The sequence below is a fragment of the Perna viridis genome, chromosome 4, assembly GCF_037379345.1.
Source record: "Perna viridis isolate PV_CMFRI_1.1 ecotype Kerala chromosome 4, ASM3737934v1, whole genome shotgun sequence".
In the NCBI taxonomy this organism is placed as follows: domain Eukaryota; kingdom Metazoa; phylum Mollusca; class Bivalvia; order Mytilida; family Mytilidae; genus Perna; species Perna viridis.
In genome coordinates, this window is record NC_142448.1 from 4,116,060 (window position 1) to 4,141,905 (window position 25,846).

Here is a 25,846-nt window from a genome sequence, read left to right on the forward strand (position 1 = left end):
AATTGCAGGAGTTTTATTGCATTACTCAAGTATTTATACATGATAACCTCCAAAATAACCATCAGATTGTTTGTTAAATTTGCCTTTCAAACAAATTGGTAGGTCAAATTTAATAGAAATTCAAAATGGAAAAATAGCAGGAAAAAAATTTTCCTGCACTTTTTCTTTACATATTAAAGCAGTCAAAAAGTACCTAGCCATGGAAGCTTCAGGATAGATATAAATAGCTTTTCGTTTCTTTCCTAGATGTATAACATATATTTTAGCCAGAAATAACCAAACTGATAATAATGATATGCTACCCACTGCCTGATTCTTACAAGGAATGGTACTTAATATGATCAGATTTGAAATTAGTGAGAGAATTGAAAATAATGGTAAAATATTACTTGTATGTTTTCATAATTATTAGACAAAAGTCTAAAATCAACATTAACTAACCACAGCCTCCAGAGTTATTTTTCTGAAGGCCTCTAGAATACATACCTATTGATAAGTGTGAGGAAGTTATTATCAGACCCTACAGCCTCTGGAGTTCTTGTCCTGAGGGCCTCTAGATGTAATATTCCCTGACATAAATTCACTACCTCTGTACTACACTTCATCTCCTCCTGTTGATGTAAGTTATTTATATAATTGAAGAAAAAACAAAAACAAACAAATTCAAAAAATACTGTCTACTGCTTAGAGATTATTCATGAATTCAGTTGACATTTTTTTGTGATAAAAGTGCTGTTAGCACTGGCGGTTTTTGATTCTAGTGAAAATTGTACCATGATCAAACTTTCAAACATTACATGATGTAAAATAAAACTGTAATCATAAATGTTTGTTTCTCATTCTATTTAGAACTTTTTTCCTACAGATTTCTGAAGTATAAACTATAATCAATAAACAGTATCCAACTTCACACAAATTTACAAATTTGTTCAATTTCACCTTTTTCCCAAATTTTTTAAACTTGTTCAAATGTTGATTACATTAACATTGAAAACTAGGACCATTTTAACCGAGTATTTATCCTACACTATAATTATACAGGGCCCATGTGGTAAAATGGGTCTGTTACTCCAACATGGTCATATTTGTTCATCTTCGGTCAATTTTTGCTATATGTGGGGCTCAACAGGAGCAAGACAGGAACCAAAGCACATTAATCTCACAGCTTGTACCCTGTGAAGGCCACTGAAGCCAAATAGGTTTGTTACAGTCACAAGTGGGAGGTCAGGAGTCCCCTGAAGGTTCACTCGTATGAAAAATTAAAGGATTTCTTTAATTTTTGGCCTAAATTTGGCCTTAAACTGGAAGTAGTTAATACAAGCGGTCGACATAGTAATGGTGGTGAAAGACCTTATTCTTATTCAGTTTTGAGGCAAAAATCTCATTTTTTTGGGCAGCAGAAACTCATAATATCTTTTTTCAGCTCTTAAGTCATTACTTTTTAACAAACTCTATAAACGAAAGCATCATTTTTAAGCACAGTCCTGCTGCTTGCAAATGGAAACAAATTGTGCTTTCCTAAACATTGTTTAGCTAGATCCTTTAATCTGAGTTTCCACTATATAGTCAACATACCATAGTTAAACAATCCTAGTTTGGGGGATTTGATACACCGCATCTACACCAAAGAACTTGAGATAAAGGATATTACAGACACTGTGAAGTCAGCCACATATTTTGACCTACACTTAGAGCCAAACTTTATGACAAACTTGATGACTTTTCATTCAGAATTGTCAACTTTCCTTTCATCTGTTGCAACATCCCTTCAGCACCTGCGTATGGAGTTTTCATATCACAACAGATATGAAACTACGCAGACTTTTTGTATCGCCCTAGACTTCTTACAGTTAGGCTTCTGGAACAGGGCTATGTTGCTACAAGATTGAAGTCATCACTACAGAAGTTTTATGGTCATGAACCCGTGGATCATTACAGTGTACCCATCTGCACCATTAAAACTAATTTGTTCATCGTGTCATAGTTTTCCTTTACTATTTAGTCTACCTCAGACTTGACTTTTTATGAGCAACTTGGCAGGTGTTTCTAGAAAAGCAGACAAGGCTTACCCTACCAGTGCACCTGGTCCATACTCCAAGTTTTTAGCGGAGAACGAGTTGCTCATTTGCTTTTGTTAATTTACATGTATTATTTTAGTTACTGAATGTTCTTTGTTATATATGTCTATTTTCCATGTTTGGTCTTTGTCCCTGGATTGCATTCTTTTGATATCTGCTAGAACCTTGGTTCCCTTGAATACTCTTCCTAAACTAAGATTAACACTGCAAGAACCAATTAAGCGGAAGCAGGGCCAAGCCTCAATAAATACAGGCACAGCACTACATGGGTTAAGAAATAATTACCTTTATGAACAAATATTTTTTCCGAAACTGGACACTTTTTAAAACAATTTGAATTTTCCCACCAATTTTGCTTGGTTAAATCAATACACTCTTCACTTCCTGTTTATTAATGATAGTATGAAGATTTTGACTGGTACGTGTGTGAGATGGAACATGCTTATCACATTTGATGTTTCTTGACACATTACAACAAACTAAATTTTTTTACTAAATATTTTTCCAGACCAAATTGCAGTCCCTATAATCTTCAGTTTATTTGAAACCTAGTTACTAATTTTATTTTGCAGAAATTGCCGAAAATATATTTACAGGTTATAAAAGAGGTATTGAATGATACAAAAGGAATTACATTTGAACTATATTTTCATATAAAGTTCAGAAATAGAAGGAATTTTCCAGGCATCGACTGGTGACATAAGTTCTTTTGATCCGGAAGATTAAAAATAATAAAACTTGACAAACTCTGAGCAATTTCATAAAAAGTATATGCCATATACTATAAAATTTCATAAAAATTCCTTGAGTGGTTAAGGAGGAGTTGCCCTCACAAGATGCCAGCCCTTAAGTTGGATAATCTCAATTTGAGGTTCTCCAATAATAATCTTATTCTTTCAAACAATTCTACGCATGATGCCAAACCTTCTAAAAATAATTCATCAAAACAACTTGAGGGGTTAAGCAGTGGGCTTTACAAGAAATATGGACAGATGAATGAAAAGACAGACAAAGTGCAGTTTGGTATGATTGCAGTGGTGGAACATAAAACAGTTGGGGTAAGTACAGATAAAATTAAATCAGGTATTCCCTAAATATGATCTGATATCCATAATTAAAATACAGTGGACAAATAAATATGAAAAAGGATATCTGGAGTTAATTTTTTGTAAGACCACATACTTAGGTCATCAAACATGGAACAACACATAAAATGTTAATATTGATTCTTAGTTGAAACTAGACCTGTTTGGGAGATATATAATCTGTTTCCTTTAATTTTTCTAAACTTAATTCTCATTCCGCGTCTGTGTAATGGTGGAAATTCTAGGAATCGTTGGTCTATGATGTCAACAGTTGTTATGGTAGAACAACGTTAAAAACGTCACAACATCCCTCTCAACCAATGAGATTTTAAAGACAATGCAATACAATCACACAACAATTAATCACCCCTTTCTATTTTGGCCAATTAATGCCTGAGAACATGAATCTCTAGAGACAAGAAAAATTAGTCTCACACCAGTCAAGAAAGCGATTACAGTATAACCAACCTCAAAGACATGTTTTCTGTAGGAACTACAATCCTCAAATTGAGTAAGAACAAGATTCAGTGATGGATTTGCCCCTGCTGCCCACTTAAGTCTCTGTATAATGCTACTCTCTAGCTGGGTGTAATGATTCTGACAATTAGCCAAACCAGTCTCCTGACTCAACAAACTCTGCATACTCTGTATAAATACAAAGTTAATACGTCTCAGAAAACACAATACAATATAACTTATACAATACAATATAACTCTTCAATGTATTTAGTTTCATATTGATTTTTTACCAATGCTACAATTTTCAACCATATAGAAAAAATATAATTTAACGGAGATTAAATTCAAATCACTGTTTCATTAGACAACAAATTTTAAACAAGGAGAAGAAAATATATATACATAAATATATATATTGTACAATTCTTCTTCTCATTGTTTTTACTTCCAACTTATAATAATAACACTTGATATCTAAAATTTCCACACATCTGAATTCTACCCCTTTACCAGAACAAAACATACCTTCCTCATCTCTGACATAATGGTAGATCTGTTCTGCATACCCATCTGGTTAAGGTGACGTCCTGACTGTACAAACACATCCTCATGTAACCACTGAAGTCTTGCTAGCTGTAACTGGGCTCTGTGTAATGTTGACTTCATAAGCTCCATGTTTGAATCTAGGCGCCTAAAAACATTAAAAACATGTAGAACAGCTTCTAAAAGATCTTCATTGAGTCATCAGTAATTTTAAAAAAATTCTATATAACATTTGTTGACTCTTCTGTGTCCAATAAAGAATACAATTGATCTGTACTTCTAAATACTACAAGTATATCAGCTATTTTGTACCTAGCTAGATCATGTCTCCTCCATGCAGTATCTAAAGATGTAGACAAGGTACTGGCTTGTGTAAAGTGCATATGTTGGAACTGTCCATTCCGCAGACAAACATCCACTGCCTTCTTCCGTAGATCCTCCAAAGGAACTTTAGACTCAGCTCCCACATCCTTGGTTTCTATCTCAGCAGTAACATCTACACCCAAGGCATTGACAAATACACATAACATGTAACCAAGTATCTGAGATGGAAAACCTATTACCTGTAAAGATATAAAAATTATTGGCTTCACACTATAAAATGCTTTGCAGGCCATAACTTAATAGGACTGCAGAGTTTGAAACTGTAACAGTTGGAGCAAGTTCAAACTTGATACAGCTCTGAATTTTACTGTGATTAATTTTTTTGACAAAACATAAGATTCTGACCAAAATGGAAGTAATTTGAAGAAATTGAATTATTTCTATGTAGAAAATATAAATATATATATTTACAGATTTAAACTGAATGTCATACCTGTTTCCTAACATATTCAGCTATAAATCTTTTCACAGGTCTGGTCAATTGGTCGTCATCATAACAGTTTCCTCCATCAAGACCTAAAAATACATTCTTATACAATGATCAAATTCTTACAAATCAATATCCACAATAGTCATATAAAAAAAGTAATAAAAAAACAAGTTCACGAATGGATATCCCTCACTTCATGTGAAGTATGATCATACATGTATATAACCCTTAACCTAGCAGAGATCCAATCATAATTATCTTACTTCATGGACATCTACATGTTATGCCTCTAAAGTTTCACCAAAATGTGTTGAACAGTTGAGGAAGAGTTGCATTACAGGATGAGAACATGCAATTCCCTTTCTATGAATCTTATCTTTATTCAAGCACATCTAGAAATGTTGCCTAATCTTCCTACAAAATTGCATTAAAATAGAAGCAGCTGCATTTATGAGTTGTGAAGCCATAAAATCTACATATGTTGCCTAACCTTTCTTTACAGTTTTATAAAAAAAATCAAATTTGTTGAAATTATATTTATATGATATGTGGATATATGAATGGATAAATATAAAATCCTCTTTCACCATCATGTACGATATTTAAACTAGTATGGAATCTGTGATATTATCATTTAGTTTAATTGATGTACTTACAACTATTATTTATAGTTACAAGGAAGTATAGTATATATTACATGTATGTGATCTTGTGCAATCATTCCAAAAATATGTACTGAGAAGAAATGAACTTCAGGGTTTTAACTCAACAATAATAGCAACTAATACCTTGTAGATTAGCAGCAAACTGTGTACACATATGGAAGAACATCTGCATGGTCTGTAGTCTCTTGATAAAGAACAAGCAGGACAGATATCCCCTGGTGTTAGCAGTAAACGATGATAACTACAAAAAATACACAAACTCAAAATTTGTCACAGGTTCATGTTTGCCAAAACAACTTTGTAGAGGGACCACAGCAATAAATTGGGGTTGAAGTCAACAAACAAGAAATTAAATACATAATATAAGCCCAAAAAAGGCTGCAATCAATAGATTCGATGACATGGTCTTATGAAAACAGTGTGTATGCTAATAGGAATGCAAAACAACGCCCATATGTTCTGAAATAAATACATCAAGGAATGTTCTTTCTGATTAGTATTAATGTATAAGTAATTTGTTATTTCTCTATGTCTCACTTAGCATTTGGTAGATACCTGAATTTAAATTGGCATGAGAAATCAAACACTCTTTGTTTTAAGTTTTTCAACTCTTTTATTCACATAAACATAAAAAGTAAAATATTCTGTGTACATATTATAGACAATGTATTACTGATATGCAAAAACTGAATTTTCTTGTTTCTTGTGAAATTGAGAGCAACTTAAATTTTGGTTATGTCATTCTGACCACTGCCTAATGTATCTTAATTCAGTGATTTCAGGTTAGCAGTTTCTCCAAAGATTCTAGCCTTTTGTTTATTGAAAACAATTATGTGCATGACAAACAATTCTGAATAAGTTCAAAAATGAAGTTTTTGCATATGTTTTGCTTTACTCAATGGAAGCTGATATGGCCCTTGGTTGCTAACTTCTAGTCATTCTTCCAAATAAGTCATTGCAAATGTTTTGAATTATAAGTTGGAAAAACCAAATTAAAATAATCACTGTTTTCTTGGGAAATAAACATTTGATCATTCCACATTTTAAGCATTTTACTGTACGATGATAAAAACATTGCCAACCTATTTTGGTTAACACAACACTGTATAATATTAGGTCTTTCCATATTACTTTATTCATAATATTGAATATTTGAAGAAAAACCAATTAAAAAAACATCACCTACTTGCATAGACTTGCCCTCTCTGACAGCATCTACTTTCCTCCATACATCTGGTACCCGAAGGTCATCTATGGCTTCCATCAAATCAGTAAACTCATCTTCAAGCCTGGTAAACAGACCATTAAATCCCATCAGTAACATCTGTCCTGGAGTTAACTCCCCTGATCCTTGTAACATCTCCTGGAACTGTAACTGCATTCTCTTTACTACAGTCATCATCTCCAGATTCTCATTCTGAAACAGATTCAAAACTTAAATCAAAAGTCAAAATACAGAATGCTTTCTCTCAAGCTACATTCATATCTAATTATAATCTGATAACTTTTATAAGTATATATGTCAAAATTTGTAAGACATGTTGAAGTATCACCAAGTAATAGGTATAATGTAGCATGGTTTATCTCCCCTTACCTCAATTCCCATGATAGCATTCCTGTGTAAAACCTCTAACTGTGTTACAATGGTGTCAAGTGGATGTGTCATGTCAGAGAACAGTTTTTCTACCTCTTCTAGAGCATGACACACCGTTGGTTCCTGTGCTTGGATCGCTTTAAGCGCCTCAGGAAGGATGATGGAACGAAAATTTACATTCAGTTCCTACAAAACATAAAAGATTGTATAATTCACTTGCAAGCATAAATATGTTGAAGTTTATCATCTAGATCAAATCAATCAATCATAGCATTATTGTAGTTTCAAACATTAGAAAAAAAATCAAAAAATCTATTTAGGTGTGTATTGATCACCACTTTGGTGATCATAAATGTAAAAAATCTCTTTTTTTTTTTTTATTAAAGAACAATTTAATAAATCCACATGTATAACAAAGATCAAAATCCTTAAATGACTGGTTAATAACAAATGGTAATTTACCTGAAGAGCTATATAGACATTGTGTGTAGCCATGAGTGCTCTGTGGAGGGAGGTGAAATGAAGTAATTCTTGAACCAAGGTGTTTGTTTTCAGTGTGTCAATGAAATGTATCACATTACTGCTCATACTACACAGCTCATCTAGAAACCAATCACCATCACGTGATGTCAAGTCCATCAATCTGTCTCCTGCACCTACAATTGATTATATTTTAAGTCAGAAGAGCTGTAATACCACTGTTAACATGGGTATCTATTTTTGTGGTTCCATGAAGTGTTCCAGTGAATTCACACTATTTATGTTATCTTCTTTCATAATTCAAGCAACAAATGATTAAACAGCAAGATAAATAACCTGTTAAAGGAGAAACAGTCAAGAAATAAGAGAAAAAGCTTCTATGAACATTTTTTTTGCTTTTTTATTCCTTTAAACAAATTGATTTAAATCACAAGACACAAATTGAAAAAAAAAAAGAAAAAAAAAGTGTTATCTCCCTTACCTGCTGCTGCAGCCTCCATCTGACTATATCGTTTGTTCAGAGAACATAGAGCTGAAATGATCCATGCTGTTAAACTGGTAACACCACATACACCATTCTCTGTAATATTATAAACATTTACTGTGATATATTGAAAAAGCAATCCTTTATTGATCAGGCTTACGACTGAATCTTTAAACTTCAGACCACAACTTTGCCATAATGTAAATAGAAGTTGTAATCATAAATGGCTGTGAAACAACAAAACCTATCATCAAATTAGAAAAAAACTGTGAGAGTAGTTCACTTGTTGATATCACTTCTCTTTTAAAGAAACCATAAAGGAAATCCCAAAATCATTTAATTAGGAAATGAGTGAAAGTTTCATGAGTTCTATTTACTGATTTAGAAGAGTTGGGGAATAGAAGATGGTTCGCCCTTAGTTGTCGAAGTCCATGTTTTACATTAGGAAACCCTTCAAGTCATTCAGATGAAAAACTGAAATAAAAAGTGCACGATGGCATCATTAGATTAAAATATGTTGAAGTTTCATCTGTTTAGCCGTTTTTGAGAAGTTGTGGATTAGAAGAAAGTCCCACATTGACCATCCTATGGCAAAGTCCATGTTTTTTATCAGGAAACCTCAAGTCATTCAGATTAAGAAAAAAATCAGAGGTACACAATGGCATCATGTGATACACAATGTGTAAAAAATTTTATTTAATTCAATTCAGCAGAAGAGTTTTGAACTGGGGACAAACAGCATTGTCACTATATACCTTCTGCAGGGCTATACTACATCTCATAAATATCTACACTATTCATTTTCTGTCTGTCTAGTCCAATTAATTTCACATCAAGCTTTCTGACTTTTTGTTTAGAAAAGATTGAAAAAGTATACCATAGCAAGTCACTTAAAAGAATAGCATTTGAAAAGTATGAAATGCATAATAAGACATGTTAGAAATCAATTACCCTGAACAAATATCTGTATTGCTTTGTCATTCTCATTTATCTGTAGTTCCAATATCTGTAGCTCTGCAGGATCCTGCTTCCTTCTCTCCAACAACTGATCAATTAATATGTATCATTAGGAGCAGGTATAGAACTGATAAAAACATGTTTATCTCGTTTATATTGTAAAGTATTGTAAAAATAAAAACATGTATCTCCCATCTTTTTATGATTTGAAGCCTAAAAAAAACATTCTGACATTAAAGAAAAAGATGCTCTAGCACTCAACACTAAAGCATGACATTTACTAATAAAAACATCTTAATATCTGTATTATACAACTCGACTGGGAAAGTCTTTATCAAACAGAGGAACTGCAATGGTATATATCTAATACAATTGAAGAAAAAAGGAAAAACCAAACAAATGGTTTTGAGACCTTAATAAGACGTCCATTGACATCTGCTATGATGCTCTGTAGTTTGACCTCAGTGTTAAGGATGAGTTGAGCTTTGATTGGAGACACACTTGGGTTTCCATACAGTTCATGGAACTGATTTACCACAGCATGGCATCTATAAATGAAGAGAAAAAATACCTTAAATATTATGTGAATTTAAAATACATAAAATAACATTCAATATTTTAGGTTAAATTTAAACTAGAGGCTCTAAAAAGCCTGAATCGCTCATCTTGACTGATAAACAACATTCATAAAAATGGCCATGTTTTTTCTTGGATAAAAATTCCTAATACTCATACCTAAGGAACAATCATATCAGGTCTTACTAACCACTTCAAGGTCAAATGGCCATCCCCCTAAGTAGTACCAAAAACATGTATTCTGATTAAAAAGTAGTCAAAATAAAGCTAAGAATGTGTAGCTTAAAATCATATTTGTAATTTACTACAAAAGTGTGTGAATATTGTTTACATGTATGAATAATTTGTCTCCATGCTGTCAGTCAGCAGAAAAGGTAAAAATGTGGATTTTCAGCATTATTTATTCATGTAAATATTGTGAAGAATTTCTACTTTCATCGTACCATTAACATAATGATTTTGGAAGCCTTATTTTCCAAGCTTTGCAATGGTATGCAACTTTAAGATGTCATTTGTCTTAGGAATTCACAGTGAAAATTTGAAAATTACTTGTTTAACATGTAAAGTAATGGAAACGTTAGAAGTGGATAGTGAGACCTCAGCTTTCACTGAATTCTGTTCAGCAGTTTTCTAAGGAGGAATTTTTTAAAACTCCTACATGGCTACACAGATTTGAAAAAAAATTACACAAAGATCTCATCATACTGAACACTTTAACCTGTGTCAGAATTTGTCTAAACCTAACAGTTTGGAAAAAAATTATGTGAAACTGTTTGACTCCTGTGCTTAATCTTTAGTTACAGAGACCATGTTTTTCCACAGATAAAAAATCTCAAAAGTCATTTTGTGAAGGACACCCAAAGCAACAATCATACCAACTTTTGTTGACTTCTATCAAGTAGATTTTAAGAAGAAGATTTTTTAAAATAATATTATAAATAGCAAAATATTGTCAAAAAATGGGCAATAACTCCAACATGGCTTAAAAGATTTACACAAAAATTCGACTACAGATAGATCTCATCATGCTGAAAACTTATACCCCCATGTCATAATTTGGCTTTACTTAAATGATTATGGAGATATATGTGAAGAACTACTGAACTGTATGACCCCCTTTGCTCTTCTTTAGTAACGGCAGTCATATTTTCAATGCATCAAAAATTACCATATCAGTTCTAAGCAGAATACCACAAGGAACAATCACACCAAGTTCAGTTCTACTTGGTCCAGTAGTGTAAGAGGAGAAGAATTTTGAAAAATTGTTAACAACAAAGAGGATGGCGGTATTAGCCCAAATGGCCTGTCAGGCCAGGTCAGCTAAAAACTAAATTTAATTTCATACTATATGTATCAACAAATTATTGAGAAGTGTAACATAAATTCTCAGTACAAAAAGTACTCACAAACAGAATCTACATTTACATAAGAAACACATTTTAAAAGTTTTGTATCAAAGCTAACCAAGAACCAACAGGTATATAAGATAACTAACATATCACAGCTATTTTGTACCTTTCTGATGTAAAATCACAAACTATTTCCTGGAGGAAACACAAATAGTGATAGGTTCTGTTCTGGTCTGCAAAACTTCCACCAAACTGTAAACAAATATCACATTATTTTGTTTCAATAGGCAAATTGTAAATGTTAAATATTAAATATCAAAGGTTGGGTCATTGTAAGTTAAACAAGATTGCTACATGTCCTCAGCCCATAGTGAGTTTAAAGTTAAGTATTACTTTTTAAAGTGGGTAAAATTTAATAAGCTACACACTATTCTTCGCTGCATGAAATGTAACCAAAACACAATCCTGGGGAGACAAATGTTCATGTTTTATTCATTATTTATTTTATTATGTGGAGATACCCCAAATGAGGTTACCTCAGTAAGAAATGCTGGTTTTAAAAAATATATTTAAACCTAGAAACAAAACAACACAGAACATCTCAAAAACAATAAAAGCAAATGAATGTAAAACTTTCTAAAATAGTGGAGTAGATTACCTGAGAGACTATACATAGTGGAGTAGATTACAAGAGAGACTACTGTAAAATAGTGGAGTAGATTACCTGAGAGACTATAAATAGTGGAGTAGATTACAAGAGAGACTATTGTAAAATAGTGGAGTAGATTACCTGAGAGACTATAAATAGTGGAGTAGATTACCTGAGAGACTATACATAGTGGAGTAGATTACCTGAGAGACTATACATAGTGGAGTAGATTACCTGAGAGACTATAAATAGTGGAGTAGATTACCTGAGAGACTACTGTAAAATAGTGGAGTAGATTACAAGAGAGACTATTGTAAAATAGTGGAGTAGATTACCTGAGAGACTACTGTAAAATAGTGGAGTAGATTATAAGAGAGACTATTATAAAATAGTGGAGTAGATTATCTGAGAGACTACTGTAAAATAGCGGAGTAGATTACAAGAGAGACTATTGTAAAATAGTGGAGTAGATTACAAGAGAGACTATTATAAAATAGTGGAGTAGATTACAAGAGAGACTATTGTAAAATAGTGGAGTAGATTACAAGAGAGACTATTGTAAATTAGTGGAGTATATTACCTGAGAGACTATTGTAGCATATGTATGTAGAACTTCTAAAGAATGGTGTAGATTAGACCTCTGAAGGGTCAGGTAACTTGACATCTCTGCTTCTAATTGTTCACACTGCAACAACAAATATAATCATTAGAAACCAACATACTTTACATATCACAGTAAAACAGAGAACCAAAACAGAGATAATAAAGGATACAAGACATTTTACTAGTTAAAAATTCTAAAGCACACACTAATTTTAGTATGCATTTGATATTCATAATTTGTTTTTTTTATAGAATGAGATAATAATTTTATTCCTTTCTATGTTGAAACAGAGAAAATTTGTTTAACAGATTTCAGCTTTTATCTAAATATTGGACCACTGGCTCAATTTTGGTGCTAACTAATAACATGAATAAGTTTCAGTGATAATTGTTTGTAGAAGAAAACATGTTACATGTCTAAAAATAGAATGACACCAAGAATCACTAACAGGTATGAAATTACCTACTGTAAAACTTGACTGACCTGCAATTTGTAGAAAATACCAGTTGTACAATTACACTTTGACCTGCAATTTGCAGAAAATTACCTGCTGTACAATTACACTTTGACCTGCAATTCGTAGAAAATTACCTGCTGTACAATTACACTTTGACCTGCAATTCGTAGAAAATTACCTGCTGTACAATTACACTTTGATCTGCACCTTGTATAAAATTACTTGCTGTACAATTACACTTTGACCTGCCATTTGTAGAAAATTACATGCTGTACAATTGCACTTTGATCTGCAATTTGTAGAAAATTACATGCTGTACAAATTGCTTTTGACCTTCTCCCTGTAGAAACTTACCTGCTGTACAATTTGACTTTGACCTGCTCCTTGTAGAAATTCTGTAGCTGCAGCAAAGCTAGGAGGTCCAATGTTTAGATTAGTGGCAAACTCAACACACATTTTCTGGAAAGATGATCCCTGTATTCTCTCTATCACATGCTAAAATGATCATTACATAAGTTATAACACCATTTACAGGATAACATGCTACAAAACTACTTATATTTCCAATGTAATCTACCGATAATTCTTAGTATAAGTCAGATACTTTTGCAGTAAAAGAATCTTATGTTTAAAATATGCAATAGATCATAACACTAGAGTTCACACAAGTACAAAATACATAAATAACATAATAAATTCCTCAGTTTAGAAGTTAAAAAGTTATTAAAACTTTAAATTCTTAGATGTTGTTGTTATCAAAGATCTCAGATAGTGTGGACAACCATATAGTTAAAATCAATCCACTCAAGAGAATTAAGGAAACTTGTTCAAATCCATTTATATATGATATGAGGAGACAATAGTTTGAGCCTCCACTGACCTTATGTAACTTCTGCCAATGACTAAACTCATTAATCTTCTCCTGAATAACATCCTGTACACTATCTCTAGTTGTCTTCACAACAGCATAATCTTCATATCTACAAACCGTAGTGTCTTATATAGTCAATAAACTGATGCATTTATGAAACACTACATATTCCTCTTTCTTAAAAGTCCCATAATTCTAAGATGAAAATAATAAAAAAACTTCAGGCTCTCATGAGCCTGAATGTCTCACCTGGAAAACTAGAAATCGTCCAGCAGAACAAAAAGTTAATCAAGTTAAATCATTTAAAGAGGTCCCTTAACTCACACCTTAATATTCCTGCCACCCCCTGAGTCACCATAGCCTTGCAAAAATGGATCATTTGTAGACTGCTGTGAGTTCAACAGTGTGCAGGTTTGTCTAGAACACCAGCGCTTCTAAATGTAACATTGATTCCTGACTTATTTTGAGTTATGTTGACTTCAGTTGGTGAAAAATGAACTTGCGAGAAGTACAAAAAAATGAAACAAAAACATGGATGCAAGACCTACTACTGGAACAGATAAGTGCTAGCTGTGATCTATTATTAACAAATGCAAATTCACTTAACAGATGACAAATTATGGGTCAGAATAAACCATTTTATGTATGTTCCAATTTCAAATATATATCCATTTATAAACATTTATATTTATGAAAACTAAAGTATGTTTAGATATGAGTGTGACATCAGGTTAGCACTAATTAAAGTTTGAATGATTTATTTGTGTTTTCATGACAACCTAATTAATATGCATAGATGAAAACTGAAAGTAACACTCAATCATCATATATGGAAGTGCTACGTCACTGGTTCTCAATCTCTATTTGGGTACGTTGAAAATGTATACACGTGCCAAAAAAAATGAATAAATCTTCGGAAAAAAACTGCCTATATGATGCAGAGTGGTCCACTGATCTGTGTATGGGTGCAATAATCGTGTTTAGAAAGTAAGAAAACTAAAGTTCTTCTCGTTTTCTGTCAGCTTTTTATTTTTGTTAGGCATACGTTCCCGTGTGGCGAATACACAACTACTTTGGATACTATTTTTAGGACTTGAACAGGAGGGTACAACTAAAATAGTGACACTCTGTGTATCGTTCAATCTTTGCCGGAGAGGTATATTAATAAACAAGCCTGGTAGACTTAATTACGACCAAATTCTTTTATCTTTACATGGTTGGGCAACCCGTGACACAGGTGTTGACACAGGTGTATAACTTCGATATAATTGAAAAAAATTGAATTTCTGTTGTCTTACACAGTTTGAAATAAAACAATTTACATGGAGAATTTGACACAATACACAGTATATAATAGGTGATCCTAGGTGAGTTCTGCTATGGACAAAATCTTTTATAGGTCAGTTTAAATATTTACTTTTAGCAAAAAAGATTTAGAACACGAGGAAACTTTAGCATGAAACCCTCTTGGGTTATCAAATAAAATTATCAAAAACCAATGAAAAATAAACATGTTCGTATTATCCTCTGTACTTGCAGGGACTTCATATTACACTTCCTAGTACTGGTACACTTTTCAGGAGTAACATTCCATAAAAAAAGGGGTGAAATCAATATTTTCATTGAAGATCGAGATCGGAACAGTTTAAATCTTAGAGCATGAATTTAATTTACTTTATGTAAAAAGTTCATTCGTACATGACAGAACATAATAAAATATTTGTATGTAATCTTCGAAGAGAATTGGTGTCGTCTCACTGTGGATAGTCTAGTCTTCATACATGTAATAGTTAAATATTTCTGACATTGTTTATCATTTTCTTCTTGAGGTGGTTTAAATTGATACAACTAAAGTATATACTCCCTAACAAACCAAAACTTTCAATATTGGCCAATTAAAATTCGTATGGCTTGAGTCATTGTCAATTTTGAATCAATTAATCTTCAATTAAATGACGTAAGTGACTACAAGGGGTGTTTTGATTGTATAAATATATTAGGTGTAATAAATCAAATAAAACAAAAAATTAAACAAATAATTTTTTGTGTCACATCTCCTTTAAAGGGAAAAAAAAGGTGAATGTGACATTGCATGTAAAATGTTTTGAATAACGATTCTGACTTCAACTTGACAGCAGAGAAAATGGTCAGTATGGGCTGCAATAAGTGATTTGATGTCATAAAATAAATAAGTACTGACCGCCTCCTTGATAGAGTAGAGCTGAGGGTCTGTATCAAAGAGGGCATCATTTACAAGTGATTTGACATCAATAATAAGATATAAGTTACTGATCATGACCTCCCCTTCACTGATTAGAAAGCCAGGTCTGTTTTAAAGAGGGCATTACTGATGAGTGATTTAATGTCAATTACAAGATAAAAGTACTGACCTCTCCTTGATGGAATAGAGAGGATGGTCTGTATCAGTTAGGGCATCAGTTATCAATGACTTGAGGTCCTTCAGGTTGTGGATACTGGTCAGTTGTGAGAAGTAAGATTCAGCTACACCCAGCCAACCCTCAATTTGGTCCTTTAGCTTAGGAAGAGACTTGGATACATCATCCCTGTACAAGATAAAAAAAAATAAAAAATAGATGAACAAACAGAACAACTTTTAGAAAGTTTATATTTCTTGACAATATAAAAGATTTTAAAACTATGTACCCCCCTCTGTCTACAGTACAATGGGTAACATCTATCTCTTACACTACAGACATACTAACCTGTTTTTACTACAAGCTGACTTTATCTCAGCCATCCTGATAGAAAACAGACAGATAATTATCCCCCCTTACACTACATACTAACCTGTTTTTACTACAAGCTGATTTCATCTAGGCCATCCTGATATAAAACCGACAGATAATTATCCCCCCTTTCACTACAGACATCCTAACATGTTTTTACTCCAAGATGACTTTATCTCAGTCATCCTGATAGAAAACATGATTAAAATATCTCCCTTACACAACTGACATACCAACCTGTTTTTACTCCATGCCGACTTCATCTCAGCCATCCTGATAGAAAACATACTGATAGTTATCTCCCTTTCCATATCCCGTTTACTCTGTCTTATCTCCCCTGTATTTGGGACAGCTGTTCCTCCACCATAGAATGCTCCTGTATATCCTGCCTCATTACCAGTTGTCCAATCGACTAAAGGGTCATAAACAAATGCCTCTAACAGAGTTAGCAATGTCTCTCGTCCTTTTCTCATTGTCTTGATTACATGCTCACTGGCAATTCTAAATGTACCCTGGAAAATAAAAAAAAAACCATTTAATTGAGTTTTCTAAATAGTTAAAACAACACCTCATGGAAAACTCTGCAAATAAATGAATGAAGAGATGTTAACTTTGGTTGTTTAAGTAAGCTGATCTTGAATGAAGAGATGTTAACTTTGGCTGTTTGAGTAAGCTGATCTTGAATGAAGAGATGTTAACTTTGGCTGTTTGAGTAAACTGATCTTGAATGAAGAGATGTTAACTTTGGCTGTTTGAGTAAACTGATCTTGAATGAAGAGATGTTAACTTTGGTCGTTTGAGTTAGCTGATCTTGAATGAAGAGATGTTAACTTTGGTCGTTTGAGTAAGCTGATCTTGAATGAAGAGATGTTAACTTTGGCCGTTTGAGTAAGCTGATCTTGAATGAAGAGATGTTAACTTTGGCCGTTTGAGTAAGCTGATCTTGAATGAAGAGATGTTAACTTTGGCCGTTTGAGTATCTGATCTTGAATGAAGAGATGTTAACTTTGGCCGTTTAAGTAAGCTGATCTTGAATGAAGAGATGTTAACTTTGGCCGTTTAAGTAAGCTGATCTTGAATGAAGAGATGTTAACTTTGGCCGTTTAAGTAAGCTGATCTTGAATGAAGAGATGTTAACTTTGGCCGTTTGAGTAAGCTGATCTTGAATGAAGAGATGTTAACTTTGGCCGTTTGAGTAAGCTGATCTTGAATGAAGAGATGTTCACTTTGGCCGTTTGAGTATCTGATCTTGAATGAAGAGATGTTCACTTTGGCCGTTTAAGTAAGCTGATCTTGAATGAAGAGATGTTCACTTTGGCCGTTTAAGTAAGCTGATCTTGAATGAAGAGATGTTAACTTTGGCCGTTTAAGTAAGCTGATCTTGAATGAAGAGATGTTAACTTTGGCCGTTTGAGTAAGCTGATCTTGAATGAAGAGATGTTAACTTTGGCCGTTTGAGTAAGCTGATCTTGAATGAAGAGATGTTAACTTTGATTGTTTAAGTAAGCTGATCTTGAATGAAGAGATGTTAACTTTGATTGTTTAAGCTGCTGACACAACCAATGTAACAATCAAATACATTATAAATCAAATCAAAACATGACAATAAAGTGTCTATATCTGAAGATACATGAGCTCAGTTAACAAGTGTCATATTTGCTCATGGAGCTATAACAGAATACAGGAAACACTGAGATACAGATTGGGCAACCTTGTTAGTTAATGTAAATCTCATACATGCTGGCACTAGAAAAATCTTATTGGGGGTTGTTGCACAAAATGACATAACAACGGACAATACTCCAACATTTATTGTCAAAAGTATGGTTGAAACTGGATTAAAGTAAAGTATCTTACCAGTTGATAAAGTGTTTCAAGTGCATGTTAAGTTTGTATACCCCTTTTTGTGATGATTTACTGCAAACATAATTATAATACTGAAAAGTTTAAATCCAGGAATCACATACCTGAACAATTAAAATTACTTCATCGTTTTCCAACATTCTGATTATTTATGAGAAAACAGGTCTTACTTTCATGAAAAGTAGAAACACTGATACAGAAACCATAGTTTATTTTTGGCAGCCATCATGTTAGATTAAATGGAAAGTTTGTCTTTCGTAAAAGCTCTTTGCCATGTTTGTTCAAAATTGATGAAGGGGTATAATGTAATTGAGCAAAATGTGAAAAGTTGACATACTACCAATAAGCACACACAGAACTTAGCCAGGTTAACAAAATGTTAAAGCAAGATTTACTGTATTCATTTCCTGAGAAGAAAACAACTAACTGAGTTACTGAATAAAATCATGGTCTTTACTTCCATCATTTTTGAACTCATTAAGAAGGGTTTGTGTTTGTAATTTTTCAATTAAGAAAAGCCATCCTTGGGTGAATTCCTGATTAGCAAGAAAATCATTGAGATGAGACACTTTAAACAATTGATAGTTCAGGTAACATGGCATAACATTACCATATAGTTAAACCTTAGGTTCACTAGAATCATGATAAAAATGTTCTGGCTGTGGTCAAAAACTTTTGTTATTTTAAACTGGTTTCATTTTGTTGTGAATTATACATTTAACTTGCCTTTTGCAACACAGATGTAAATTTATGATGTGATTGTTAACATTACTTAAAAATTAAAATTTGTAATGAAGAATGCTTCTATTTAGGCCCTATTTAAAAAAGCATAGAAAAAAATCTGACTAATACACCCTATCTGAAGTAGCACAGAACTAAGTCTGACTACTACACATTATAGTTGAGGCCCTATTTGAAGTAGCACAGACCTTCAACTACTACAACTACAGTTTAGTTTTCATATACATTTAAAGCAAAAAATTTAATAAACAATTAAGGATTATTTACAATAGAACTTTACTTTAAGAGCCACCTGGAAAGAACAAAAGGTTATAGCCCAGACACAAATTTGTATGCAAAAATCATTAGTTTGAAGCTTGAAGTCAAAGTTCACCAACCATGATACATGACATATCCTGTTGACCTGATCTACCATCGTGCCAAATATCAGATGCCTTCACCAGAAGAAAACGAAGTTACAGCCAGAATATGAATCTATATTGCAAAATCATTAGTACAACCTTCAGGTCCAAGATCATATAGCATGGTTTGCAATACATTGAGCTGATCTACCCTCATGCCAAATACCAAAAACCTACACCAAAAGAAGCAATGTTACAGGAAGAACATACTATAGATGTGATTGAAGTAAACAGGAGATACTTGCAAGTTTGCTAAGTAGATATTAATTCCACTTGCTAAAATTTGGTAATGGAATTTGATATGCATCAAAAGGTTAGTTCAGAAATAACCCAAGAAAAATCGAATTTTTAGTTCTTGCATAGTTTTGTTAGTAGAAAAAATTCTTAAACTCAATATCTGTATTGGGCATCTACCACATAGAGGCAACTTCTAATTAGTTTTAACTGATCTGGACAACAATAACAGGCCACATGGGTCATGTGAACCAGAGGTTATACGTGACTTTAACCAGAAATAAAACCTATATTGTTTCAGGCAGTCTTAAATATTAATCTGATCTCAACTGAGCATGTTATTCCCAATAACAATTATTACCATGGAAAATATGTGCGAATAGAAATAAATTTCCTGAACTTAAACAGTGATACCTGATGTTTCTCCACAACTACAACCTCTAATTAGATGTAAACTGGAGCTTGACATGCAATTTATGATTGTCTGTAAATATGAACTTTCCTTTTAAATTCATCTATTGTTTCAATACATAATACCAAGGGAATAGTAACCTCTAAACTACCACTTTCTACCATCATTAGAATACCTAATTGTACAATCTCATTACTATAAGATTAATTGGCTGTCAGTTCGATACCATGGAAGAAACAAGCCTATGACAATCTCTGAGCTATTTCTTATGCTTAGTTTTCAATAATTATTTTTAATGAAGCTGGACACAACCACAAACAGGTATCAGATTCTGAAATACTGTATAGCAGGTAATTTTCACGATTTGCTATATGAATAGGGATATAAATTTTTGCTATCTTTATTATTTGCATCTTTATATTTAGTGGAATGGATATTATATGCAATATAATCTGGACTTAAATTTGGTGAGCCCTGTGCTGGTCCGGGTGTCAAAAGAATAGCCCTGCAGCAGCGCTAAGGTTGTCGTAAAATTGCAACTAAATAGTGCTCAGAAACCTAGCCAAGGGCTAGGCGCTCTGCCCACAGAGCAACTGGGATGTGTGCCCCAGGTGGTGGAATGGGGTACCCCTGGCATGTTATATGCTGGGGTTGTCAGGCTATAATACGGAAAACCTGATGGCAAACCATAGTGGTGCAACGTGTTGGGAAAGATGTCACAATCCTCGCGCTTGAAAGAACCCTGCTGTGGTATTCGATAGGAGTAGGAACCTTTGCGCTCCGCCACAGGAGGCTAATTTGCCCGACCTTACCCATCCCCCTTTTTCTAGTGGCAATCAAAATTCGTCGACCCTATTATCCTTGTGTCCCATCCTTTTTTTTTCATTTCATCATCATTTCATTTTCATTTTATCATCCACTTCATGTTCATCGTCTGAATATAGCTGAGATACCAGTATTGCTGCTTGAATGTTAAACCCCAACAAACAAACAAAACATAAATTTGGTGAGCTTTCACTTTCACATTTCCAAAACCTCGCAAATATAGTGAAATTTAAAACCTCATTAAAATTTACCACTATGCATCCTTATAAAGTCTTAATTTTAATATGTTTATTGATATGCTGAAAAGATTTTTTTTATAGATGTTGCAGTAGTACAAAGGTAAGGCACTATTTTTATTTGTGGGCAGATGCCTTTGTATGACAAAAATCAAATAACAATAACGGCATTCAATTACTTTACATGACAACAATATGTAAGAAAAAGTATCCAGTTATTTTCTAAGAAACCTGTTACTGAAACATATCATTAACAGCTAGCAATGACGTAAACTAGCTATGAAATATCACATCTCCAGACTGACTTTACACTAGATGTTTACAAAACTCAAGTACTTCTCTGTTCAAGAATCAGGCAAAATGTGTACTAAGTGTGACACTTAATAAAAAAAATGCAGAGATTTTATGCCATTATCCAAGTCTTTCTATCTCCTAATACCCGGAAACAACCATCAAACTGTTCCTGAAATTTGCCTATTTAAGGCATTGATAGTTCAAATTTAGTTTAAATGCAATACAGTAAAATGGTGAAAAAATTTCTCCTATACAAGTGGTAAAAAATATTCATGTCATAGATGCTTCAGCATTAATTTAAATAATTTTGCAATGGTTTGTAGATGTACTGAATGTATTAAAGGCATAAAAGACCAAATTGAGAAAAATGATGCACCACCCATATAACCTTTGCTATAAATTGAAAATTTCAGCATTTGGCTGATTAACTCAGTCTTAAAGACCACCATCCTCTTGGTAGACTAACACATCTCTTACAAATATAATGACAAATAATTTGCTAGAAGTACATATGTCACTTATAATGTTACATTTGTATGTAATCAGTAATATCCTGAAAAATCTTCCTATGGAAGTGTTGAAGTAACAAATCAAAGCAAATATCAAAGTTCTTCTTTCCATAGTTACTTAGCCGGTTGATAAAATGTTCTGCAGGGCACAGCTTGACAAACCTTAAATAGTTGGGCAAATATGAACAAACATTCAAGTTGGCTTTTAATATCTCTGAGTTTGGATTGTGAATAAATGTTTTGCTAATTTTTAATCCATTTTCTTACTTTCTGATCAGTGTGAGTCTCTAGAGAGATTTGAGTTGTCTGGTGCTGATTGGCAGACAAAGAAAAAGGGCAAATGGTTACTGTGTGATTGTATCGCATAGTCTATAAAATCTCATTGGTTGAAATCAATGTTGTCATGTTTCTAACACTTTCCCTGTAACAACTGTTGATGTCATGGACAGGTGAAAGCTAGTATTAGTGGACACATAATTCATATTGGACACAATCATTATGGTAACAGACTAAGCTCTTTGGACACACTTTTACTGCCATTTCTAGAACATCACACTCCAAATTACAATCAGTACTATTTTTTGTTGTTGTTGATAACAAAATGACAATATGACTGCAAATTTAAATATAAATTTCTGACAATATACACATCCCATCCCAACAAGGTAATTTAACACCCTATTAAGTTTCATACTAATCCTGCAAGTTGTTGAGGAGGAATTGTGGACGATGCATGAGACCAAATTTTGTTTGCATGGGGTATAATAAAAGGACTTAAACCATTACCAACGTCTTGTAGCAATTTATGGCAGAAAAGTCTGAAAACAGGAAAGAGTAGTTGAACAAGTATGGCCATAAAATTGAAACTATACAAGCAATTTATGTAAATTTGATTGATTGATTGATTGTTGGGGTTTAACGTCCAAGCAGCAATATTTCAGCTATATTCAGACGATGAGCAGGAAATGGATGATAAAATGAACATGAAATGATGATGAAATGAAAAAAGGGATGGGACACAAGGACAGTGGGGTCCACAAATTTTGATTGCCACTAGAAAAAGGGAGGGACGGGTAAGGTCGGGCAATTTAGCATCCTGTGGCGGAGCCCTATGGTTCCTACTCCGGGAGAATACCACAGTAGGGTTCTTTAACGTGCGATGAACGTGACATCTTTCCCAACACGGTGCACCACTATGGTTTGCGGTCAGGTTTTCCGTATTATAGCCTGACAACCCCAGCATGAAACACGCCAGGGGTACTCCATTCCACCACCTGGGGTACACATCCCAGTTGCTCTGTGGGCAGAGCGCCCTAGCCCCCGGCTAGGGTTCTGAGCACTATTTAGTCGCCTTTTACGACAAGCTTAGCGCTGCTGCAGGCCTATTCTTTTAACAACCGGACCAGCACAGGGCTGTAAAATTGAAGAAAATGCTTAATTCTGACCCTATTTTTGTCCCTTATTCCTACAAGCTATGAGCCATTACCTATCATATCCATCAAAATCTTCCAAGTAATTCCTCACAAACATATACATATATACTTGAGTTATACAGTTTTGAAAAATGCTTCAATCACTTTTCCTAAACAGGAGTATTAACTGAACCTTATGACACAATTTCAAAGAGACCAATAAACTTTTCCAAAAGTTGATGTCTAACATCAGGAAAATGTTCCTCTTCTTCCCCTTATTCCTGATGTCAAAACCCTCAAAATTAATACTATCTCCCTCCTTTCTTGGCACCAGCACCCTGACGTACAATTTCATAGGGATTCATAACAACAACCCCAAAATTAATCCCAGACTTCATTTTATGGTCTGGCAATTACTTGTACAGAGTTATTGTCTGTAACCCGTCAAAATGTTTTTTCTGGCCCCTTTGTGGCCCAAAGTCCTAAGTGATTCATGTCATAACCCCAAATGCAATCCCAGATTTCCTTTAGAAGTAAGGCACTTTGTGGTACAATTTCATAAAGATCCATATATTCAATATACTCAAATTATTGTCTGGAAACCAAAATGTTCGTAAATGCCAGACAAAGAAGATGATGCAGACAATGACAGCATGATATACTGATTTAATGCAATATGATGGCAAAATTTTTGCAGCCATATAAAATTTTCTCATGATAAAAAATGCACATTCAGTCAAACATTGTTAAGTAGGCAAAAATGTTCAAGGGTATTCAAGGTCGAGCATTACCTGGAAATAATTTGATCAAAGATTGTTTCTGCATTTACATAATCTGTTGTGTATATGTACTTCACTATACAGGGTACTTTGTAATGTCTTGGAATATATTGTTTTAAAATAATGAATAGCAGTGAGTGTTTAAGGAAATTTTATTTTTTATTTTTTCAACATCGAATAATATCATATACATAAATGCTCTTTTTAATGACTCACACTTGGGTATATCGTCAAACTGTGAGACCTACATTGCTATGATTAAATTTCAGATTCACTGGCAAAATGAAAGTAGCTGTTGAAATACATCTACTATTGTCTGTTTGATGTTTAATTAAATGTTTAGATACGAATACAATTCATCTGTAATTTTTTCTATTATTATCAAAATATCTGATACCACTAATAGTGAGTAATAAAATTAAAATTTCACTACACATGTTATTTCAGATTAACTAAATACACAAATTTAGCCATTGTCAAAAAATGATTTAAAAAGCCATGTTAATCATTGTAAAAAAACACTTCGACCATGTTCGGTTTGTAAAAAAACACTTCGACCATGGTTTGTAAAAAAACACTTCGACCATGGTTTGTAAAAAAACACTCCGACCATGTTCGGTTTGTAAAAAAACACTTCGACCATGGTTTGTAAAAAAACACTTCGACCATGGTTTGTAAAAAAACACTTCGACCATGTTCGGTTTGTAAAAAAACACTTCGACCATGGTTTGTAAAAAAACACTTTGACCATGGTTTGTAAAAAAACACTTCGACCATATTCGGTTTGTAAAAAAGTAATTGGTTTTCCGAGTTAATACATGTAGTCCACTTCAAGACATCATTAACATCAAAGTCCTACCAAGGAGACTGATTAAAAACCTCAAGTTTTCCAAGATTTGGATTCATCCATGTTCGAGTCATCCAAAGTAAAATTGTATTTGAGTAAGGGAAGTTTTGCTGGGACTATGAAATTGGTGTCAGTTATCCAAGAAATTCGACTCTTCCGAGTTCAACACAACACGGTTTGACAGAACTGTTTCAAAACAATATAATTTTAAAACAATGCTATAAAATGCTTCACATCATAGAAATCTTAAGTCTTCTTAAAAAACTTGTTTAGTCCCTTTTTGCACCCCCCTGTCCTATACAATACAGTGTTCCCCGAATTCAATTCCAGCCATCCTTTTGAGGTATGTAATCTTGTGATTCTATTTCAGAAAGATCAATTCATTTTCACTTGACATGGTCAACTTCCTTTTGTGGGCTAATAACAATACCATTTTACCTGGTTCATGTAACAATGTTCTTCAGTGTTGAAGGATTTTCTATGAAAGAAATCAATGAAGACAGCTGCATGTCACCTCATCTTAAGAAACGGAATTTTCAGCCAATCAGACATAGTTAAACAGTACGCCAAAGAAAATGTTAACAAAAGGCATTGGCAAAGTCCAACAAGACAACAGTTAAAATGAAGAGTTTTTGGAAGAAGTAGGTACTTGCATTTAACTTCGAGGTTTCCTCTACTTATTGAGAGAAATTCATTATCTTTTTTCAGCACTGTACTCATGCAAATGACAAAATTTCTCAACACCCATTGTAAGAATTCCCAGTATTTCAATAGGGATTGGTCTAAATAAGTTATTACTTCATCACAAGTATTAATATAGAAAGCAATTTTTTTCAGGTAACTTGTTTACTGGCAGAAGATAAACTAAGATAAAGAAAACA

At 33.4% G+C, this 25,846-nt stretch overlaps 1 protein-coding gene across 1 annotated transcript in view; it reads right to left on the reverse strand.

Moving 5' to 3' along the window:
- LOC148618495 (serine/threonine-protein kinase SMG1-like) overlaps nucleotides 1-25,846 on the reverse strand; it is a 110,034-nt gene that overhangs the window by 7,484 nt on the left and 76,704 nt on the right. The window contains exons 49-66 of the mRNA XM_088577510.1: nucleotides 16,650-16,924; nucleotides 16,056-16,229; nucleotides 13,675-13,774; nucleotides 13,149-13,289; nucleotides 12,314-12,418; nucleotides 11,251-11,336; nucleotides 9,572-9,707; nucleotides 9,154-9,247; nucleotides 8,200-8,298; nucleotides 7,701-7,894; nucleotides 7,239-7,424; nucleotides 6,831-7,061; nucleotides 5,768-5,885; nucleotides 4,983-5,065; nucleotides 4,478-4,728; nucleotides 4,148-4,313; nucleotides 3,632-3,808; nucleotides 487-611 (exon numbers count right to left, since the gene is read on the reverse strand). Of these exons, the coding sequence (XP_088433636.1) occupies nucleotides 487-611; nucleotides 3,632-3,808; nucleotides 4,148-4,313; nucleotides 4,478-4,728; nucleotides 4,983-5,065; nucleotides 5,768-5,885; nucleotides 6,831-7,061; nucleotides 7,239-7,424; nucleotides 7,701-7,894; nucleotides 8,200-8,298; nucleotides 9,154-9,247; nucleotides 9,572-9,707; nucleotides 11,251-11,336; nucleotides 12,314-12,418; nucleotides 13,149-13,289; nucleotides 13,675-13,774; nucleotides 16,056-16,229; nucleotides 16,650-16,924 (2,741 nt within the window). The remainder of the gene's footprint in view (nucleotides 1-486; nucleotides 612-3,631; nucleotides 3,809-4,147; nucleotides 4,314-4,477; nucleotides 4,729-4,982; nucleotides 5,066-5,767; nucleotides 5,886-6,830; nucleotides 7,062-7,238; nucleotides 7,425-7,700; nucleotides 7,895-8,199; nucleotides 8,299-9,153; nucleotides 9,248-9,571; nucleotides 9,708-11,250; nucleotides 11,337-12,313; nucleotides 12,419-13,148; nucleotides 13,290-13,674; nucleotides 13,775-16,055; nucleotides 16,230-16,649; nucleotides 16,925-25,846) is intronic.